The sequence below is a fragment of the Anabrus simplex genome, chromosome 1, assembly GCF_040414725.1.
Source record: "Anabrus simplex isolate iqAnaSimp1 chromosome 1, ASM4041472v1, whole genome shotgun sequence".
NCBI classification, from domain to species: domain Eukaryota; kingdom Metazoa; phylum Arthropoda; class Insecta; order Orthoptera; family Tettigoniidae; genus Anabrus; species Anabrus simplex.
Window position 1 is genome coordinate 414,121,206 of NC_090265.1, and position 23,815 is coordinate 414,145,020.

The following is a 23,815-nucleotide window of genomic DNA, read 5'->3' on the forward strand; positions in this document are numbered from 1 at the left end:
TCTGTGTCGGTGCGACGTAAAGGAAAAAAAAAGTACTGCTTACATCTCGCCGCTATTCTTCGACCTTCGCTCAACTTCTAAAGACTACACTCGGTTTTGTTCCTTTGCACAGTGATGTGTTGCAATGATAAACGTCAAAACGGAGGGTGTATTTTGTTCATTGCGTTCATTGTTTAGGTAGAACAGAACGACGTTCTGTCTGATGATTTGGTTCGTGTACATAATATATCACATTCCGGACGCCTAATCTTAATACCCTACATTATACCTGCCGAAAGTATGATGTAAGTATAAACTATTCACCTCTCCCCTGGGACGATTGTAGGCATACCGTGACAGTGAAAATAATTAAATGGCGTATGGCTTTTAGTGCCGGGAAATCCCAGGAGGGGTTCGGCTCGCCAGGTGCAAGTCTTTTGATTTGACTCCGGTAGGCGACCTGTTCGTCGTGATGAGGATGCAATGATGATGAAGCAACATATACACCCAGCCCCCGTGCCAGGAAAGTTAACCAATGATGGTTAAAATTCCCGACCCTGCCGGGAATCGAACCTGGGACCCTGTGACCAAAGGCCAACACTCTAACCATTTAGCCATGAAGCAGGACACCGTGACAGTGATTTTAAATAATAATAATAATAATAATAATAATAATAATAATAATAATAATAATAATAATAATAATAATAATAATAATAATAATAATGTTATGCGTTTTACGTCCAACTACGTACATTTTCATGGTTTTCGGAGATGCCGAGGTGCCGGAATTTAGTCACCCAGGAGTTCTTTCATATGCCAGCAATTCTACCGACACGAGGCTGATGTATCTGAGCACCTTCAAATACCATCGGACTAAAACCAGTATCGAACCTGCCAAGTTGGGCTTAGAAGTCCAGATAACTATGCTATGCTATTATAAGAGATGGCATATTCAGTGGAGTGGGTGAGAGACGCCGTGGACGGATATTTTCTTACTTTATTATGCGTATGTAGTTGTAGTATTATCTTTCCCAAGTCATCATAAAATTCAGATTATTTATTTTACTCACTCATTAAGAAAATTTATATCGTACTGGTCAATCGCAATCCCATAAAACCTCGGCGACCACTTGTACATTATTCTCCATCCACCCAACAGCGGGCGAGAGAGCGAACGTGTGACGTCATGCTGTCATCCAGTCTTCGCAAGCGAAATGAGCCCGAGCCTGGACTCGAAAGAGTCGAGTACCGCGATTTCAGGCATCACTCGCGCACATCACTACTTTCCACTACTTTCTATCTCGTTGATCGTATCCAAGAGAGAAATCTGCTTTTATACAATTGTATTAGCAGGCATCGGATGCAGATCGAGCAGGCAGTGATACAATCGATGCAGCTTACTATTGACTTCTTTGCTATCGGCCAATTAGAAGTCCTAGTTGATTTACAAATGGCTGCGTCCATAGTGTGTGATATGAGGGAAACAAATCTGTAGAGAGTGTTTATAACAGTTTTAGTTCATCGTTGATTATTAGATCTTTGAAGGGTTTTAATTTAGCTAGGGGTTAACTTTCTGCAATCAAAATGGGTAACGTAATGGCTGCTAGCAGTCCTCCTCAACCTAATATTGCCATGCCGCCACCACCACCTCCTACTTCCTTTCCTGCAAGTTTTGCGAAGACAGACCCATCAGGTAAACCAGGGGGAGGAGATCAAAATGAAACTCAGCAACTACAATCCAAAGAGACTGGCTTGGACAATCCAGGGGCCATGGAAGATTTACATAAGAAATGTAAAGGTAAGAGCTAACCTAGGACTAATGAAGGTATGGTTTTCTCTGTGGGCAGAAATAATTGCAACATTCAGTTAATTTTTTATATTTATGTGAATAAATATAACTCTTTCTTAGCGTGTCACATATGAAACCTTTTTCACAAAGTTCGATAATGTTAAGTAATTTAATTTACAGGAGTTCCGGTACTGTTTTTTTTTTTTTAATCTTCCCACAAAGTTTACTTAATGTAGCGTTTTTAGAACCTTTGTAATGTTTGCTGCCGTAATCAAGGTTTTTCGTTATTCTTTGACTCATATGACTACTGACACTCTGGAAAGTGTATAATATACTATCTGTAATCCTGCGATAAGAATTCTAAAGGGTAGGAGAGGATGGCTGGCAGACATTCTTTTACAATAGCTCTTCTAAGTGCAATCCAATCTTCATTACTTGCCTTTATGATAATTTACACAAGGCGAACAGTACAGTCTGTTCTTTGCTTATAGATTTGGTTGAATGTCTGGTAAAAATTGACACTTTGTCACAAGATTTTTCTAACATTATCAGTAATGAAATCTTAGTTGGAATGCGTCTCAGAGGAGAGATGTGTTCATTGCGATGTCCAGGAACCCACCATCCCACCCGCAGAAGTAAATTTACTTTTATAACCTTATGAAGAGCACAACATGCCATTTTCAGTAGCTACTTGCATTCCTATTGGCCAATACAAAGTTGCATGTGATGTCATTCCCATTAATTATGATAATGAGATTCCATTACCAACCCCGGCACAATAAAAGCACAAATAAACCTTTGCTTGTCTCTATATCACTGATCTTGTCCAGGTCCTATCCTAACTCTCCGCACGGCAAGAGCCAGTCCACACCAATGGTGTTTCCACAGGAAATAAGAGGCCTAAGTCTACTTTGCGGCTCTAGCCTGGGGGCTCCCTCTTTGCTTGTCCCTGTATCACTGGTCTTGTCCAGGCCCTACCCTAACCATCTGCATAGCAATAAAAAAAAATGCCCTAAAAACAATCACCATCACCGCCCATTAGTTCCTAAGTAGAGAAGTTGGCAGCATTGTGCACCGCCTGACAACGTCCTCCCAAGAAGACCATTAGAAGTAAACAAACAACAGTCATTCTGCGCGTATGTTTGTGTTGTGAAAGTCTTGTTTCGAGGGAGCAAGTTTTGATGAATTTCTTTGTTTAAGAGATTTTTAAATCTTCTTCTGTCATCAGTAGTTGTTGCATTCAGCACTCTCCACTCTTTCGTCAGAAGTTTGGTATTGTGCTGATGTATCCTGACAAGCACATCATCAACCTTCATCTAGTCAAATGGAGGAGGAAACTTTGCAGTTGGCCACTGTCTGTTCCACCCAGCTTTTGGTTTGTGGATTTGCACGGATCAGTACCATTGCTCCACTTTCCAGTCTTGGAGACTCGAGGAAGCCTGGAAGGCATCTGTCTGACAGCGGTTTCATTTGCGCTATCAGAGCAAATTCAAGTTCCTTCATGTCTTTCTCCTTCAATTTCCTGTCTGGAAAGGTTTTAGGTATTACAGCTACCTTGATTGAAGTTAGGCTGTAGCATTATCATTCTGCTTTGCGTACTGCAGGGCTGTTTCTAATGTCTTTGCTGCTTCAGAGTGGGAAATCAGCTGAGTTGAGTTGTCTGCTTTATCAGCTGCAATCATTTCCCCTGTAACTAGAGAAACAATTTCTTCTTCTGTCATAACTTGGTCTTCTGTATCTATATCTAACCACTCGTCCAAGTCAGTTTCTTTTGTCCCTTCACACCCATGAATTTGTTGCATAAGATGTAGAGCATCTGCACAGTCATTAATTTATTCAGTGCTCTCAATGTAGTGTACGTTAAGGTGGGCCATAACTTTGTCCATGATTTTCTTATTAATTGTTTTAACATTTTCCCATGCTTCAGCCATCCAGTAGATAACATCTTTCATATAGACTAGGGGTTTCCAAATGGCGGACTGTGGGCCGCAGCCATTTAATGTGGCCCGCGAGAACATTTTAATGAATAATGTGAAGAATAGTTACAAAAGAATATTATGTTGGTCGTTAAAAAATGTATTAATTTTTATACCCGGTATAGACCCAATTCAGGACCAATTTAATTGTTTTCGTTGTTTTTAAATATTCACTTGATCTGAATAGATTATTTTTTATTTATATTCAAATTTCAAATAATGATTTGTTTTTAAGTCCCAATTACTACTTTTGACGGTTTTCGGAGACGCCGAGGTCCCGGAATTTTGTCACACAGGAGTTCTTTTACGTGCCAGTAAATCTACCGACATGAGGCCGACGTATTTGAGCACCTTCGGAACGATCTAATATTGAACCTGCCATGCTGGCTTCAGAAGGCCAGCACCTCAACCATCTGAGCCACTCAGCCTGGCTCTAAATTTCACTCTTTTATGCTAGTGTAAAATAATGTTTTACGTAAGTAATTAAAATTATCAAATCTTTATTTCAATCGAATTATGCATCTTATTTCGTAATGGTACTTCCGTAGGTCTACTATATGCAGAATTTAACGAAAATTGGCCTATTATTCAAGTGCAGCCCGCGAACATGACTAAGATTTCCAATATGGCCCTCGAACCCTTACAAATTGGAAACCCCTGATATAGACCATTTCAATGATTTCGACTAAGCTTAAAGAAGGGTCATCACTCTCAATCAGGTGTCAAAAAATAATTTTTTATATGCACATGTTTTGAAGCTCTTGCTGGTCCATTGGTTGCAGCAGTGGAGTAAAGTTAGGTGGCAGAAAAAATAGCTTCATCATCGCCATAAGACCTACCTGTGTCGCTGCAACATAAAGCCACTAGCAACAACAACAAAAATAGCTTTGATATATCCATTGACAAGTCAATCCGTTGAGATGTGTGCTGGGGAGTTATCAAGAACAAGTGGTAAACCTTTTTCTTTACTGAACTTTGTTACTGCATGGACAACCTGATTATGAAATCAGTCCTTGAATAATTCACAAGTCATCTGTTCTTTTTAATGCGTGTAGATCTCAGGAAGCGAATTGACATTTATGTTTTTGAAAGATATGGTTGTTCTTGATTTGCCAATGACTATAAGCAGTAACTTGTTATTTCCAGCTGCATTACTGTCACGCTCCTTTTCAAGAGGAATGGGAACAAATTTCAGAGGACAGGATTGCAACATTAATCAGGAGCATGCCTGAGGAGTTGGAGGTCATAATTAAAGCAAGAAGTGGCAATACATGCTGCTTAAACATGGGTAATAGTGACAGTGAATTGATGTAAATGAATAGGAGTAAACGAAAAGGAAGTGTTACTGTAGAGAAATATGTCAGTGAAGTGTTAGGCCAGGCGCACATTGGGACGCAGGCGAAGCAGCTAAAGCAGCGCAACGCAAAGCAGATTTTTGTAATCCACACAAATCATTGCACCACCGCAAATTGACAGACAGTGCAGGACAGAGCAGAGGAGGCCGGATCTGCACCTACATCTGTCTACCACGCGCAGTCTTCGAAACACAGTTACCTGCGCACATGTCACGTAGTTAGTTAAGAAATGGAGGAGAAAATTACCACAGCCGTTCGGTCTCGCCATGTTTTGTAGGTACTATGTGAATCATGTGGACTGCAGTGCAGTATGTATGTACACGCATCGTGAGGAAATGGCTGAACAGAATTTAATGATAATTGATGTGTAAATTCGGGGAATAAGACACTACAGTCTAGGCTATAAATCATTGTATTCATGCTGGATGACAAGGTAGTTTAGAGGAAGGCGTAAAATGTAATCCTCAAGTATCTATAGAACAATCCGAGGCCCAAGTTCTCGCAACGTTGGGTATTTAACACAAAGATCTAATGCTGATTATGGAGAGCATCATCGCCGACTCCGTCGCCGTCATCCACCATCACATTTATGTGAAGAAATAAGTACGGAAAATATTTTATCATGTCTTGTCAAATATAAATGCAGACGTGTTCACAGCAGATCGTCAATGTTGATTGATCTTGTGTCTTGTGGCAACTAGATGAAAATCTAGCAGTACATTTGTCCATAAATATTTTCTCCCTCTCCCCCTCTCTGATCCTATTAATGAATTCACTATGCAAGTTGTTCATGTGGTCAGGATCGTCTTACTATGAGCTTGCATTCAGGAGATAGTGGGTTCGAACCCCACTGTCGGTAACCCTGAAGATGGTTTCCCATTTTCACACCAGGCAAATGCTGCGGCTGTACCTTAATTAAGGCCACGGTGGCTTCCTTCCCATTTCTAGCCCTTTCCTTTTCTATCATTGCCATAAGACATATCTGTGTCAATATGTCGTAAAAAATATAAAAAGTAATCATGAATTTAGATTTTTTATTTTTTTTGCTTAGTCTATATGAACGCTGAACATCGCTAACATAGAAATATTGTTCAGTCTTGTAAACTGGCGAAGGTGGTTGTTTTTATTGCGATTGTCTTAAGGCGAACAACTGCGTTGTCATCAACACAACGGAAATTGTGAAGATGACTATCAAAATGAGAAAAATCGCGAATGCTTGAAGAAAAAGAAAAAAGAGCCTCTTTATACTGGATGCCCCAATATCACAGAGTCTAAATAAAACATGTTCTTTCTGAAAAGCGACGAGATTCTGCGTGGCAATGTGCGCTCATGTGCACTTCGCAGTTTTGTAAGTTTCGCGCTGTCCTGCTCTGCTCTTCCCTGCTCTGCGGCCAACTGCTTCTCAATGTGCGCCTGGCCTTACAGTAGGTAGGTATTTCATCATCACCCATTAACAACTAGAGGTGTACACATTGATTGTTACTTTGTCTTTTTTCAACAATACAATTATAACTTTTTGAAAAGTCTCTTTTCACTTTCAGGTTCCAAAATTTCTAAATCATGTTATTACATTATAAAATAATGTTTCAGACTGCCAAAGTTGGGAAGAATCTAAAATAAATTTCCAGTTTAAAAAAAACCAGTGTTGTATTTTTTATTCTGGTCACGTATATTATGAAAAAAATGAAATGGCATATGGCTTTTAGTGCCGGGAGTGTCCGAGGACAAGTTCGGCTCGCCAGATGCAGGTCTTTTGATTTGACGCTCGTAGGCGACCTGCGTGTCGTGATGAGGATGAAATGATGATGAAGACAGCACATACACCCAGACCCCGTGCCAGTGAAATTAACCAACTAAGGTTAAAATTCCTGACCCTGCCGGGAATCGAACTCGGGACCCCTGTGACCAAAGGCCAGCACGCTAACCATTTAGCCATGGAGCCGGACACTTATATCATGAATGAGCATGATCATTAATGAAATATGTTCAGTCCAACTTCAGTTACAGGCATGGAAGAAACAAGAATGATTGTATTAGAAATAGTGGCAGGGGGATAGTTGTTTTTTAGTATTTTTTTTTACAAGTTGCTTACGTCGTACCGACACAGATAGGTTTTATGGCGATGATGGGATAGGAGAGGGGTAGGAATGGGAAGGAATCAGCTGTCGCCGTAATTAAGGTACAGCCCCGGCATTTGCTTAGTGTGAAAATGGGGAACCTCGGATAACCATCTTCAGGGCTGACGTCAGTGGAGTTCGAGTTCACTATCTCCTGAATGCAAGCTCATGGCTGCGCGTGCTAACCGCATTGCCAACTCACTCGGTGGGAATAATTGTATTGAAGGAAATTTAGAAATGTACCCATTGAGTGAAGTAGTGTGTATCAGATGAATTAGCTGCCTCATTTCTTCAGATTTATGCAACCTGTAGTTTATAATCTAATCTGTAAACATCTCCCTATCATCTGATAGTAAGTTCTTGTGTAGATACATGGCTTGAGATACACATTCCTTGCTGACCAACTAGCAATGAGGTAATAATGAATGAACACACAGAACTGTGTGCTACACATATGAAAGGAATCTCCGTAGTTGTGGTGGATAATAGCTAACAGTAGTATTTTGAAGTTAAACATGGGGCTGGCAGAATATTTTAATGTATGTACTTCAATCCCATGTGAGCAACAGTAGTGAAGACGGGTGGTAATTATGACCACATATCGCATTCTAGGTATTCTACTAAGTTTACACATTAGCTAGCCCTTGAAAAGGCTAGTCAAGGTGCATTCAGGAGATATTTGGTTCGAATCCCATCTCGGCAGCCCTGAAAAGAGTTTTCCATGGTTTCCCATTTTTTATACCAGGCAATTACTGGGGCTGTACCTTAATCAAGGCCATGATTGCTTCCTTCCCACTCCTTGCCCTCCCCTATCCCATCTTCACCATGAGACCTATCTGTGTCGGTGCAACGTATTTTATTTATAATGTCTTCTTTTACTTAACTTGGTTAAGGCCTTCTCGTACACTGGATCAAGTTTAAATAGTACGTAGGTGGTTTGAAAAGTTCTCGGAATGTACTAGAATTAAGTATCTTACCTCGGTGGAACTGCTTTTATTTTTCAACATAGTCCCCCTGTAGACTAATGCATTTGGTCCAGCGATGTTCCATTGCCTTGATCCCATCTCGAAAATGAGATTCCTCCAGGCCTGCAAAATACCTCTCCAATTCAGCTGTCAGTTCTTCCCTTGTAGAAAATCTCCATCCACCGAGGAAAATTTTCAGCTTGGGGAATAGATGAAAGTCTGATGGTGCCAAATCAGGTGAATAAGGTGGATGTGGCAACAATTCGTACCCCAGTTCATGAAGTTTTGGCACGGCAATAACACTTGTGTGCGGCGGAGCATTGTCCTGATGAAAGATGACCTTTTTCCTTGGCAAACCAGGCCTTGTTTCGTGTATCTTTTCCTGTAGTTGGTCTAGGAGGTTTGCATAGTATTGCCCCGTAATTGTTTGGCCAGTAGGATCATAATCTATCAGCAGAATGCCTTTTGCATCCCAGAAGACTGAGGCCATGACCTTTCCGGCCGAACGCACTGCCTTTGCTTTCTTTGGTGGTGGTGAATCAGCATGTTTCCAGTGCTTTGACTGCTGTTTTGTCTCTGGGGTATAGTAGTGGACCCAAGTTCATCTGTAGTCACAAACCGGCGCAAGAAATCTTGTTGGTTGCACTGAAAACGGGCCAGACTTTGTTCGGACATTTCCAATCTGGTGCGTTTATTGTCCAGTGTCAAGAGCCGCGGCACCCATCTTGCAGATAATTTTTTCATACCCAGTTCTTCGGTTAAAGTATAATATACCCATTCAGAAGACATCCCTACAGCTTCAGCACTCTCCCGCACTTTCAGTCGACGATCCTCCATGACCATTTTATGCACTTTTGTGATAAATTCTGGGGTCGTAACACCTTTTGGCCGTCCATTACGCGGATCATCTTCCAAGCCCTCCCGACCAAATTTAAACTCGCTGGTCCACTTGGCAACAGTTTAAAATAAAGGAGCAGAGTCCCCCAGTGTGTTCTGAAAGTCGGCATGAATTTCCTTTGCTTTCATACCTTTCTTTACAAAGTATTTAATCATTGCTCGAATCTCAGTTTTTTCCATTGTCACAAATCACTACGCGGGAACAACAACAAGGAGTCGTCACTACCACACTCCTGCAGCTAGAGCACTGACGCGCCATGTGTTCACTCATAAAGGATGTGTGATTATTGCGCGGGAACCTCGTTGCTCTAGCACTGACATCTAGCGGTGATTCCGAGAACTTTTCAAACCGTCCTCGTATACAAACTGCTATGATCCTAAGACACACTCTTCTCGTAGCATATCCTCATTGGATGTCAACTGTCATCAGGGCGATCTGTTTCTTGTTCTTAGCAACTCAGAGAAGATTGGGAGTACTGAGCCCCTACCATTCTCGTAGATTCCGTAGCCAAGATATTCCTTCTTCCCCTGCTTCTCCTTCCTTCTATTTTACCTTGTAAGATAAGCTGAAGGAGTCTATATTTATCATTTCGAATGATACGGCCAAAGTACTCAAGTTTCTTCTTTTTTATGTGTATGACCTCTAATTCTTTGTTCAGGTGTTGGAGTACTTCATTGTTACGTATTCTGTCAACCCATGATATTCTGAGCAGGCGTTGAAAAGATCAAAGTTTTTTGGTGATGGTCTCGTTTAGGGTCCAAGTCTCGGCACCATAAAATAAGACAGAAAATACATAACACCCAAGTAAATGGAGATGGAGGTTGATCTTAAAGTCCCTGTTACAGAGAAGTTTGCTCATTCTTTTGAATGCAGTCCTTGCCTGTTCAGTCCGAGACCTAATTTCAACAGCGTTATTCCAGCTGTGATCAAGTATGCTGCCGAGATACTTAAAGTGTTGGTCTTGCTCCAGTGATGTGCCAGCTACTGTCAAGTTAACAGGTTGAATGACATGTTTGCTTATGACCATTGCTTTGGTCTTTTCCGTGTTTAAACGTAGATCTGCTGCAGCACTGTGTTCAACCACACAGTTTAGTAATGTCTGCAGGGCTTCATTACTTGTTGCAAGCAGAACAGTATCATCTGCATATCGCAGATTATTTATTGTGATCCCATTAACAACAATGCCCTCCTGTTTTCCTTCTAGTGCTTCAGAAAATATATCTTCAGAGTAAATATTTAACATACTTTTTACATTCCAATTGCATATCTTCATTACGGCCGACCCGGAGATCTTAGCACCCCCTGGCCACTGAAGGCCTGCCGGGGACTGGGGGCCGAGGTATTTGTTTGTTCGGTCATACTGATGATATCCTGGCGAATATTAATTGAGGTGCTTTCCCGTTGCCTTCTTCAATGCCATTTTAGGCCATTCATCAGCCGCCCTTAACATAGGGAACAGACGCTGTTGTAGCCACCTCTCTGAGGAACAGATGCTATGGCTGATATCTGCTTCCAGCTTGGATACAGATACCTTTTATTCAATTAACCCGAGCACTGGGCTGCCTCTTCCGACACTGTACCGAAGTCCTTCTTCTCCGCTGTAAGTACCGTTGCTTCACTCATAACCCTAAGCTGGGACCCTTACCAGAAGCTACACACCGGGTCAGTGTGTTCTGTGACTCACATGGGCACAGTTGCCACACTCTGAGTAGAGCTGCCTCAAAAGAGGGTCTCTACCTGCTACCCAGTTCTAGTGAGAAACATGGTGTCCTTAAGGACGAGGCTCCATCTAATGGAGCATGCATAACTGTCGTTTAACCTCTTCATGCCTGCGACACTCTTGCTCAAACAGTTCAGCAGCAGTAGAGGTGGTTTGGTGCCAAAGCAAGCTATTCTCGGCAAGTGTGTCCCAGGTTTGAGAGTTGATCGTGACCTTTATGGTTTGTTTAAGGGTTGCCTTTATAACGCTTAAAATGCTCCATGAGGTCTTGGCCTGAGGAAAGTTCACTATAAAGGAATTGGTGAGGAAGCCTGGTGTTGCTCATACGGCACCATGCCCAGTCCACCAAAGCCAAATAGCCAATAGGCTTCTACACTGTTCATGCACACTTTCTCAAGAACTGAAAGATTGGAGGCATGGTTCTCACATAAGATATTTAAGATTGAATGAAGTTTCTGCTGATGAAAATGTTCAAGTTTCTTGACGCCATGGTCGTACAGGGTCTGGGTTTCACATCCGTAGAGTAACAATGTGATGACTGCTTTGTACACAATGTGAGAATGGTATGAACTGTTAGGTCTTTATTCCTAAAAACATATACAGTATATACAAAGGTAGCCCAGAAACTAATGCATCACACCTTTTTCTTCAACAGTTCTTTAATGAACACAATTAAACTTATACACAACAAAGAATGATGTTTCTTCTACACTCCCTATTTTTTTTTTTTACATAATTTCCAGTGAGACACAAGGGTGTGTATGCCCTCTCCTTACCAATCCTTGTTCTGTTCATGAAGGTATTTCTTCGCTGTGCAAGTCACCTCTTCATCACCCTCAAAATGTCTCTCATGAATGGCATTTTTCAATGGCCCAAACAAGTGAAAGTCTGACGGACCTAGGTCAGGGCTATAGGGTGGATGGGTAACACTGTCCATCCCGGTTTCACGATGTGTTCCTACATCCTCAAACGTGTGAGGGCGTACGTTATCATGTTGAAGCAAACAATCACCTGGGACGGCGTCAAAGTTGCTGGAAGCACTTCCTGAGTTTAGTTAATGTGTTCACATATTCCTCAGAATTAACGGCGGTGCCTCTTGACATCACATCAATATGTATGACACCATCATAATCCCAAAACCAGCGGAAGCGGTTGCTTTGAGTTTTTTCTTCTGTGGAGAGTCAGGATGGCGCCATTCCATCGTTTACTGGTTTGTTTTGGGCTCAAAGTGGTGAACTCAGGTTTCAACACTTGTCACAATCCACTACAAGGCTTCAGAACGTTGCAGCAACTCAGAAGAAATGTTTTTTTCTGAAAGTTTTATCTTCCCCTGTAAGACTGCGGAGAACCCACCGTGAAAACTTTTTTTGCATAATCTAGAGCACTGCTGACCGCTGCAAATCTTGGAGCTCTGCCAAACCGCTTTCAGATGGCTTCACCCTCTTTGCCCAGCGACTAAATGTACTTCTGTCCATGGATTGTACATGAACGTTCGTGAATGTTTCCAATTGTTTCTTGCTTCACAGTGAGAAATTTGATGATGGCACTCTGCTTGTAATGTACATCACTTACAGACACCATGTTGAACCATTGCTACAAGTATGCTATCTGTCAGAAGAAACAGAAACTTTGTGCATGCATTCCGAAAACTTCAAAGACTTCATATCTAAAGTTTTGCATTCGTACCATTGTTGGGGGCTGAGAAAAAAGTTGTGGTGCATTATTTTCTGGGCCACCTTCTTTTCTACACAAACATTCCTACATACCACTAAACCACTAAACAGTTATTTACTCATCAATTAATAGAAATAAGCTTAGATAATAATAACAAGTAAAAAAAAAAAAAAAAAAAAAAAAAAAAAAAAAGGCTGATTATACTGAAACCAGCTATTACAGCCAGAGGAGGTGCAGTGGGAGGTTGCTTAGCTGAGTATATAGTGGTCTCCCATTCAAGAACCATGACTAATATAACACCAAGTGTGAGGACTCTGCCATTATAGCATGGTAGTTTGTGGTCCTGCCACTGCAAGCGCTGCAAGCGATTATATCTAAAACATGCTCCAGTAGTTTCAGCGAGCCGTGTATAGAAAAGTGCGGGAGACATTACCCTGCGAGATATTTCAGTGAATAAGGAATTTTCTTTGCTTTCAGTTCCTAAACTGGGTTCGTTGTGTACTTCAAGCATGTATGATTAATAGTTAAGCATGCCGTACTGTTTTTGTGCCTGGCTGTAAGTCAGGCTATGGTAGAGTAGTTGATATGCAATTTTTTTCACCACTGAAGGAGAGAAAACAATTTTTAAAATGGGCCAGGGCTTTCCACGCGTAATAGCAGAATTTGTCATGTTCATTTCTCTGATTTGATAATAAAATCAGTACAAATGATGTATAACGGTAAAGGTGATACAGCAGACCCTAATTCATACAGAGGAATTGCTCTGGAATGCACACTCTTAAAGACACTGACTCAGCTAGTATGTAAGCGCCTCACAATATTAATAGACGACAAGCTCCCAGATTCCCAGTTTGGCTTCAGAAGAGGAAGATCAACCATTCAAGCAATCGATTGTCTTCAACAGTATATTAACGAAGCTCTCGCAAATCCAAAAGGAAAACTTCATGCAATCTTTATTGATTATTCCAAGGCTTTTGATACGATAGAGTTATCGTATTAGAGAAGTTTCGTAAGATCATCGGGCCTAGTTGTTATCTACTTCCAATCATTAAGAATCTCCTTACAGACAACTGGGTAGAGGTTAATGTGGCATCACCAAGTCATATCCGATACTTCAAACCATTGGCACCGAGCTTGATAGCTGCAGTCGCTTAAGTGCGGCCAGTATCCAGTATTCGGGAGATAGTAGGTTCGAACCCCACTGTCGGCAGCCCTGAAGATGGTTTTCCATGGTTTCCCATTTTCACACCAGGCAAATGCTGGGGCTGTACCTTAATTAAGGCCACGGCCGCTTCCTCCCCATTCCTAGGCCTTCCCTGTCCTATCGTCGCCATAAGACCTATCTGTGTCGGTGCGACGTAAACCAACTAGCAAAAAAAGGAACCCATTGGCGTCCTTCAAGGCGACCCCCTAAGCCCATTGCTTTTCATTGCCACCACAGCTGACGTACAAAGAGTAGATTCAGAAAATGTCAATATTCTCATGTATGCAGATGACATGGTTCTGACGTCAACTTCTCAGTTGGATTTGCAGACTACTTTTAATAAAGTTACGAAGTGGGCAGAAGAGAACCAGCTGAGGTTAAATGAAAATAAGACTGTCTCTTTGACCTTCAGAAAAGGAGGAAGACGGGGAACATTCTTAATCAATGACCAGCAATTGAAGTCGGTCACAAATTTTAAGTACCTAGGAGTCACTTTTCAAACGCCGGGGAACGTGTTCTCTACATGTAAAAGACCGACTAAATGCTGCCATAAAACCCACTAACGACATCAGATCTTTGAGCAGTCTCTCACTTTCAAGTGCCATCGAGTTATTTCATCTTAAGGTTAGTCCTGTAGCCACCTATGGATTAGAAAATATATGGATATATCTTGGAAAGAGGCAACTACATAGTATAGAGAAGGTGAAAGCATTCTATTTAAAGAAAGTACTTTGCCTATCAAAGTACACTCCATCACGCCTCGTATACCAGCTGTCGAGGGAATTATTCTTTGTGGAAGAGCTGCGTTTAAAACTACTGCTCCCGGCCACCCCAGCGTATAAGGAACTCCTACAAGAGCTTCAACAAAAAAGGGACAGCATATGGTGGGACTTTTACCAATGTGATGCGATGATCAACCGCAACTGGACTCAGGGAGGCTATGAGTTGAGACACGTTGTGACCAGACTCTCAGTCCACGGGTTTCACCAACACCTGTGTATTAAAGCGAGTTTCCATGACCCAAGTCCGGACTGCAGGTGCAAAAGATGTGGCGAACTTTGTGAACGCTATCACGTACTTAAGTGTAAACTGAGAATAGAATCCTTAACAAAATTCTGTACAGACGATTGCTCATAAGAATTTTGTCCATGCACATTTGTATGCAATAAAACATTTATTAAAATCAGATAATTTTATATTGAATGGTGAAAAAGTGGATATCTCTCGTGTGAGATGGAAATTACGTCCAGGAGCAATACCTCATATTTTCCTAAATTTGCCGAAATACCTTTCAAGTGAGATTAAGTCCCGTGAAACTCCCAACAGGAAAAATAACATAGACACCATCAGGAAAAGAAGAAAGATATTGAAGACAGAAGTGCACACTTGAGAATAATCAAAGTAAATTTTCAGTTCTCACCGAAATAAAAGAGTATGGTTCACGCAACAATGAAATGTTTTAACATGTCTTCGAAAAGTGCATGTGACATTCTTTTCCAGGCTGAGAAAGTAATTAATGGAAAACTGAACTCAAAATTGATGTGGGGTGAAATATTTTTTGATTGTATTGATTCCATAGAAAAAATTTAGTTAATCCCTCAGCAGCTAGCTGTTGTGTTCACATGTTATGGATATAATCCCCAGACTTGTTTATCATTATCTGAAGTGCCAATTTTTCTTCAGAACGAAGGAAATCCGGCGAGATTTACAATTTTGAACATCCGGGAAATCTGTAGCAAGTTTTCGAAAGTCCAATAACTGACAAATTGAGTTCGTACGTAGAGTATTACCTTTAAATAGTTCATAAGTTTTAATATGCTAGGAGTTATGTGCTATTAATCTGTATATGTACACTCTAGTAACCTGTGCTTTCTGCAACATGCGATGAAGGCTGTAGGTCTTATTTCCATGTATACTTTTTTCATTGTACCCTGCTGTGGTATTTTAATTGTAATCTATCATTTTTTTTAAAAAGGTAGTGTATGTACTTATCAGTTATGGAGTAGTACGTTTCCTCTAACATTATTCCTAAGACCAGCTGATCGGTACTGTGGAGCTTGCCCACTCTAGCACTGCCTGGCAAGAGTGGGCTTGAACTCGAGGAGTCCTCACACTTGTTCTTATATTCGTCATGCAAGAACACTAACTTGAATTTGTAAACAGCTTTGGCTTGCTGCAGAGATCATGTCACTCTCAGGCTTCAAGCACAGATAGTTGTAACCGTTCCCAGGGAGTTGAGTATGGTTGAATTAGTATAATGCTGACAGTAATGTCAAGTCTTCGTAAAGGATGCCTACCTGAGTACAGAATGAAAATAAAAACAGCCTGAAAGAAGGAGAATTAGAACCCTCATTGCTTTGAGAAGCCAGGTATTTCTCCTGATTAATTCCATGTAGCTACTTTAAGCAAGCAGCTTTGTGCATTATCACTCTGTATTGCCAGGAGACCAAAGTTCTCACTTTGAAAAATTGCTTAAACCTTAATTGTGAATGCTCTAACAATATTAATTACATGATGTAAGCTATTGCATTTGCTGTTTGCCATTTACGTGCCCATAGTTTAATCCATAATTTGAAAAGCACTTTTTTCTATCAATTTTGATGTAATGAGACTACAATATGGTGGTGAAGAGGCATGTTTATTATTGGTCATAACCTGCCACGTCTTCCGTGATACTCTCCCGCCCTTTTCTCTCGATTGAACCTGATTACTTGGACCAATAAGACATCCAGTTCTCCGGCAATAGCGATAGGGGTGTTTAAATAACATTTCATTAAAATGATCAGAAAAATTGATTCCTCGCTACATACTGTTAAAGTGTACAGTGTTTTTTTCTTAAGATGAACCTCACTCATTGCCCTTTGTATGGTTGTTATGTACCATATTGTTAAGCCTATATCAGGCTACATGTACATAAAAATTCCTGGAAGATGTGCGTAAGATATGAATATGAGATTTAATTCCTAGAAGGTTGCATATATTCAAGAAAAAATATATGCAGGTGATTCAGCTGGTATTATTCAACATGGCAGGTAGGACTTCACAATACAAATAAATGGTTAGGTACAGACAACCTGACGGTTTCTTGTCTGGAGGGTTGAAGTATAGACATGTGGAAAGGTAAATTGGGGTAATTTTAAAAATTTTAAAAACTGAAGTGGTTGCCGTTCTGTCTTGTAATGGAGGATTGAGGAAGCACCTGGTACGTTCTCACTTGATGACTGAGTATTGAAAGTATGGTTTATAATGAAAATGTCTACTCATTCAGTACATACTAGTACAGTACTTTTAGAAAGAAACATATCAATAGTTGAACATTTCCGAGAAGATTATAAAATTCATATTATGAAAGTGATTTTATAATTTTTATAATGGAGTTCCAAATACCAAATTCCGCTGTTATTTAACAAGCTCATTTCTATTAATTTGTTACAGCCTAAGTAGAAATATTTGAGCTTTGTTGTACAATAGGGTCATGAAATGTAAATTTTTGTTTCCTGCAGTATGAGCATGTGACTTTGATGTCGAGCACTGTAAACCTCGCTTGAAACGTTAACTTTTGTAATGTTTTGTTTTTGTGCTGTATTTATGAATATTGCCCAAAGGTTTTATTATAGATATTCCTTTCTTTACAGATGTATTTCCGGTAATCTTCGAGGGTGCCAAGCTTATGGTAAACAAAGGCTTGAGTAATCATTTTCAAGTATCACATACAGTAAACATGAGCTCTGTGGCACCATCTGGTTATCGTTTCGGAGCAACTTATGTTGGAACCAAACAAGTATCACCACATGAAGCATTTCCAGTTTTGTTAGGAGACATCGATCCCAGTGGAAATTTGAATGCAAACATCATCCACCAGTTTGGATCAAATGTTCGGACCAGTTTTCGTACTCAGATCCAGAATAATAAATTCACGGCAGCTCAGCTGACAAATGACTACAAAGGGAGTGATTTTACTGCTTCACTTACTCTGGGAAATATTGACATTATCAATGAATCAGGTGAATTTAATTTTTCAGTCATTTTTAAAAGGAATTTGATATTTCATTATGTCTGTTTAACACAGCCTTCTTTCTTTCTTTCTTTCTTTCTTTCTTTCTTTCTTTCTTTCTTTCTTTCTTTCTTAAGGTTTGTATGTAGTTATGCATATGTATCTATGTTCTTTTTGTTAAGTTATATTTGCTTGTAATTACGTAAGTATAAATGGTAAAACTTTCATGGCTTGGTTCTCAGATATTACTAAACTAATCTTTTGGCATGCTGCTTTAAAAAACTTGTTTGAATCTTAACAGTTTCTACTCCTGTTATCTAACAGAAAACAAATGTGAGGCATGATCTCAGTATTCTCTTGTGAGAGTGAACTTCTTACAGTTTTATTTCTAACCATAATAGCCTACATGGTTTTGGTTCTTTTTCTCGTACTAGCTCATTGCTCAGTTTAAATGTTTTGAGAAAGGAAAGGAAAGGAAAGACAAAAACACTACCCCTCCTCTTTCTAACTTGACATAAAAAATACCATTACCCAGGGCTTCTTAATTGCACATTTTATATTGTCATTTTCTTAGTTTAAAATAGATTGGCATAGTTCTAGTTTTCATTGCTCTAGTAAGTTACCTTGAACTCAGATCAGGCAGAACTAGGCAAATTATGGAATGTGACATCTGTACTATCGTTCATGATCATTTTATACTTCTGATGACTTATAATTTGAACATCGGGTATACATAAAATAATTAGTATAAGTTAGTGAAGTTTGTGGGAAAACTTAAATTCTTCCTTTTCACCTTTGTTGTCTCAAACGACATTATTATTATTATTATTATTATTATTATTATTATTATTATTATTATTATTATTATTATTATTATTATTATTATTATTATTCGCTGGGGCCATCAAGGACCACGTTAAGTCTTGTTGCATTTGACACTGAGCTTGGCCTTCTTTAGAGCCCAAATTTCCCTCATTCTTTGTGAGTGGGCCTGCTTACGCTCCTCTGTCCAAGGGGCACCGTGTCTTTTCTTTGGTTGCTCGTCTCGGTTTAGCCCGTTCGTCAATATTTTCTTGCGGAAGAGATCTCTGTTAAGGGCGTCTTCAGCTGAGATATGTAGCATTTGCAGGTCGTCTTTGGTATTTCTAAACCAGGGAATTGTGGTTTTGGGGTTTGAATCAAAAAAGTGAAAGATTTCTTTAGTTAACTTTCTTCCATCCATTCTTTTCAGATGACCGTAAAATCGTGCCCGTCTTTTTCTGATTGTGTCAGTAATTTTCTCTATTTTGCTGTAGACTTCCTTGTTGGATCTCTTTTGATGGATTCCATTTCTGTACTTTGATCCCAAGATTCCTCTCACAATTTTGCGTTCTATTTTCTCCAGTTCTTCAAGGAGTCCTTTGTTGGCATTTAGAGACAGGGTTTCGGCTGCATATAGAACTACTGGCTTCAGAACTGTTTCATAGTGACGTATCTTGGTGTTTTGGGAAAGACATTTTTTGTTGTAGATTGTGCGGGATGTTTGGTAGGCTATTTCCAGTTTGCGTACTCGCTCCTGAAGTGCTTCTTTGTCCAGTCCATTTTTCATGATGATCTCACCCAGGTATTTGAATTTGTCTACTCGGGTGATGTCCCCGTATTTTGTATGGAGTTTTGGTGGAGCCTCTTTGATGTTAGTCATTACTTCTGTTTTCTCAAACGTTATCTGCAAACCAGTTTGTTTGGCAATTTCCTTTAAAATTTAAACTTGAGCTCTAGCGGTTTCTATGTCGTTTGAGAGAACAGCAATATCATCGGCAAATGCTAAGCAGTCTGTTGCGATCCCCTTGGATTTGGTTCCTATTCTCAATGGACTGTAGTTGGTTTCCTGTAATCTCACCCGCCAGGTTCTGATGATCTTTTCAAGAACACAGTTGAAGAGTATCGGGGATAACCCATCATCTTGTCGGACTCCTGTTTTGATGTCAAAGGAATGCGAGAGACATCCGTGGAACTTCACCTTGGATTTTGTATCGGTCAGGGTGGCTCTAATTAATGCCAGCAGTTTCAAATCAACTCCAAATTCATTTAAGATGTTTAGCAGGACTTCCCGGTCAATGGAGTCGTATGCTTTCTTAAAGTCCACAAAGACAGACACATACTGCTTGGACCTTAGTGTACAATATCTGATGATCGTTTTGAGATTTTGGATCTGTTCAGCTGTTGAGCGACCTTTTCTGAACCCTCCTTGGTATTCACCTATTTGATGTTCGACTTGTGCTTCCAAACGCTCCAGGATGGCAAGTGATAGAATTTTGTAAGTCACAGATAGCAAAGATATTCCTCTATGGTTGTTGATGTTCTTCATGCTGCCTTTTTTGTGTAATGAATGGATCAAAGCTATTTTCCAATCTTCGGGTAGGGTCTCCTTGTTCCAAATTTCTTCTATTTGCTTTTGCAAGATATCAAGTGATTCCTCTGGGGCATATTTCCATAGTTCTGCTACTACTGAGTCTTCCCCCGGCGCTTTGTTATTTTTGAGACGGGCAATGTGGCACTTGATTTCATCTCTGTCGGGTGGTCTGGAATCTGGGTACCTGAGTAAGGGTTCCTTGGTCTCAATGGCACTTTGCGGTTTAGAGCAATTACAATAGAGTAAAATAATATATTATTGGTCCACCTTTTCAATACAAAATGAAAATTACATAGGGACTAGTTTCGACCTAGTAATAGGTCATCATCAGCCTGAAGTAAATTAAAGCGTAAATATCGAAGAAAACATAAACAATGTAAACACAAGTACAGTCTTTTTAAAGGTACATACCATGTGAGAAGTTGAGTAGAGATATATTAAAAATAATAACTCTTCCAAATGACGAAGCACTGAGCGGAAGTTATGTAAAGTTCGGTGTGCCGTATATTATAAAAGACCACTGTGCACTAAATGATGTAATAAAGAAGAATAGTAGGTTGAATGCTGGCTTCTTCTTAGCTGTTGTATATTCGAAGAAGATTACGTCGTATTTTATAAGGTATTGAAAGATGTCAAAATACATGGATGTTGGAAAGGCTCCTTATTTTTTGGAACATTGTTTGTTTTCTTCGATATTTACGCTTTAATTTACTTCAGGCTGATGATGACCTATTACTAGGTCGAAACTAGTCCCTATGTAATTTTCATTTTGTATTGAAAAGGTGGACCAATAATATATTATTTTACTCTATTGTAATCACAGTTCAATATGGATCTATCATTATGAAACTTATTTCTTTTAATTAGAGCAATTAAGTAAATTCTTGAAGTAATCTGCCAGAATGCTGCAATTTTCTTCATTTGACGTCGCCAGTGTGCCATCCTTTCGCTCAAAGCATAGAGATGGTGGTTTATAGCCAGGGAGTTTGTGTTTGAAGGCTCTGTAGTACTCTCTGCTTTCATTCTTCCTAAAGTTTTGTTCTATCTTTTCAATGAGAGATTTTTCGTATTTACATTTCTCAGTTCTGAACACCCTAGCTGCTTGGGCATGTTGGGTTTTGTAGGTTTCCCAATCATTTTCTGATTTTGTAGAGTAGTACTGTTTCCACGCATTGAGTCTTTCTTGGAGGACTGATTCGCAGGTACCATTTCACCAGGCATGCTTTTTGCTTCTCTTGATTTCTGCAACGTCTTTGGCGGCCTCAACAAGGAGACTTTTGGCGTTGTTAAAGTCAGTCATTTGGTCTAGCCTTCTCCTGGAACTCCTCGACCCTTTGCCGAAGTTTATCATTGTCGAAGCGTGTGATCTGTTTGGTTGTCTTCCTTGTGTTTGCGGGAATTGGTTTGAATTTGATAAGAGACATATAATTATCTGAGGCCACATTGATGCCTTTCTTTATCTTGACATTCATAATCTCAGGGCTGTTTCTCCTGGAAATTGCAACATGATCAATTTGGAACTCTCCGAGAGCTTGGATGGGAGAACGCCAAGTCATTTGCTTTCTGGGTAGATGGCGAAAGTGGGTCGACATGACCTGCAGGTTGTGATTTTCGCAAATGGACACCAGTCTTTTGCCGTTGGGATTGGTTCTTTTGTGAGCAGGGTAATTTCCTATAACTTTCTTGTACTTCTGTTCACGACCTAGTTGGGCATTGAAGTCGCCCAAAAGAAGCTTGACAATATGTTTGGGGATTTTGTTTAATTTTCCATCCAGTAGGTCTCAGAAATTATCAACTTCGTCTGGATCAGACTTGTTCTTATCGTTTGTAGGAGCATGTGCGTTAACTAGGGCGTAGGTTTTGTTCGCGCATTTAATTGTGAGTATAGACAATCTGTCATACACAGGTTCGAAATTTGCAACCGATTTAAGGATCTTGGTTCTAACAGCAAACGCGGTTCCAAGCATCACAGCTCCATTGAGGATTCCTCTTTGCGCTTTGCTCTTGAAAAATCTGTAGCCTTCGGATTCAAAAATCTCTTCATCTGGGTACCTTGTTTCCTGTAGAGCCATTATGGATATCTGATTTTCGTGAAGAGCTTTGGTGAGGGTTTTCAGCTTGCCAGTTTGTGTAAGTGAATTTATGTTGAAAGTTGCTAGAAAGGTTTTAGATTTTGGCCTGAGTTTTTGACTCTTCGGGGTACACCGAGATGCTCCAACTCGTCTCTTGCATGATGTGAGTCTCCCCCAGAATCCGAATGAAACTTGTGCGCCATGGCGTTCACGACGAGGGATTTATCCAAAGATTTACCCCCTGGGGTATGTTTCTTGAAATGTTGTGCCATCATGCTTTTTGACTTGACTTTGCTTTGGACGGGTACCCATCCTTTTACAGCTAGGGTTGTTAGCCCTAGAGGTTGCCTCAAGATGTTTTCTGGCTTCTGGTCATTTACCAGTCTTCGCCGTAACCCTGGCAAGGGACCAGTTTTTTTTTTCACGGTGGTATATTATTTCCCTACTACCCTCTGACTCTGCTGGCGACAGAGCCAGCGAGCTTCCCCAATTCCAATGGGACGCGCCCGATGGAGGTAACCAGTAAATCCCCACACGGGTATTATTATTATTATTATTATTATTATTATTATTATTATTATTATTTGTGGTTGCTCTGATGTAACTTCCCAATTGTTTACTTTGTGTCTAATGATGTCTCTTTCTAGGATGTCTGTTGAACTTATGTTTGTGTTTTTGAGGTCCTTTCGAAGTTTGTTAAGCCAGGGTGTTTAGTTTTTAAGTGAGGTTACGTAATCTATTATCCTTTTTGTTAATCAATTTTCTAGTAATTAGTCAGATGGCCGAAGAATTTAATTCGTCTTTTCCTAATGTCAATTTTGATGTTTGAAAACTTTTCTGTTGTTTTGATTGATTGTAACCTGTAACCTTCTTTGGTATATTTTACTCCTAAGAATTTCCTAATGATCATCCTCTCTTCTTTTTTTGATTTCTTCAAGTTCTTGTTTTCTGTTGAGTGCCGATGTTTCATTTGCGTAAAGGACTGTTTGTTTTATGACTGTGTTGTAATGCTGAACTTTTGTATGTCTTGACATGGATTTTTTTGTTGTAGATGTTTTGGACTAACCCTAATGCTCATTTAATTTTTTGGAGACAAGATTGTTGTGAGATCTTTTCAAGGCCTGTCGGTTTGATAAACTCTCCGAGGTATTTAAAGTAAGGGACTCCGTCAATTGCACCCTATTTTGTTCTCACAAGTAAACCTTCTCTTGTTTGATACCGGTTTGCCAGAAACCCATATATTTTCTGAAAGCTTATGTCACAAGTAGAAAAACTATGAAATCTTAGGGGTAGAGGGAGAAGCGATTAAGAGCTATAGGCCTCGCAAAGGACCAGTAAAGTGTTGGAAGCATGACACCAAAAGTTGCTAAAATGCTCATTTCATGATTTTAAATGAAATAATATGGTGAGAAGGTGGAGATCTCAATATAAGGGAAGAAACAACTCGTTGGAAAGAAACAATATACATTGGGATGTTGAAAATATGACTTGTTATTGACTTCAGGTGAAATGTATTACTTCGACTTCATCAGCATCCAAATATGTGCCTTCGCCCATAAGGCAAAAGCATGATGGTCCAGCAAATATGACAGAAGGGGAGTGGACTGCTTACAAGCAGCGCGTTTAATGTACTGGACCACAGATCCTGTGACAGGCGAACCTCGGACGAAACGTCTG

General features: G+C 40.0%; 1 protein-coding gene across 1 annotated transcript in view; it reads left to right on the top strand.

Moving 5' to 3' along the window:
• Positions 1 to 1,407: 1,407 nt before the first annotated feature.
• LOC136856877 (mitochondrial import receptor subunit TOM40 homolog 1) overlaps positions 1,408 to 23,815 on the top strand; it is an 87,821-nt gene continuing 65,413 nt past the window's right edge. Inside the window, exons 1-2 of the mRNA XM_067135094.2 lie at positions 1,408 to 1,780; positions 17,316 to 17,684. Of these exons, the coding sequence (XP_066991195.1) occupies positions 1,567 to 1,780; positions 17,316 to 17,684 (583 nt within the window). The 5' untranslated portion in view covers positions 1,408 to 1,566. The remainder of the gene's footprint in view (positions 1,781 to 17,315; positions 17,685 to 23,815) is intronic.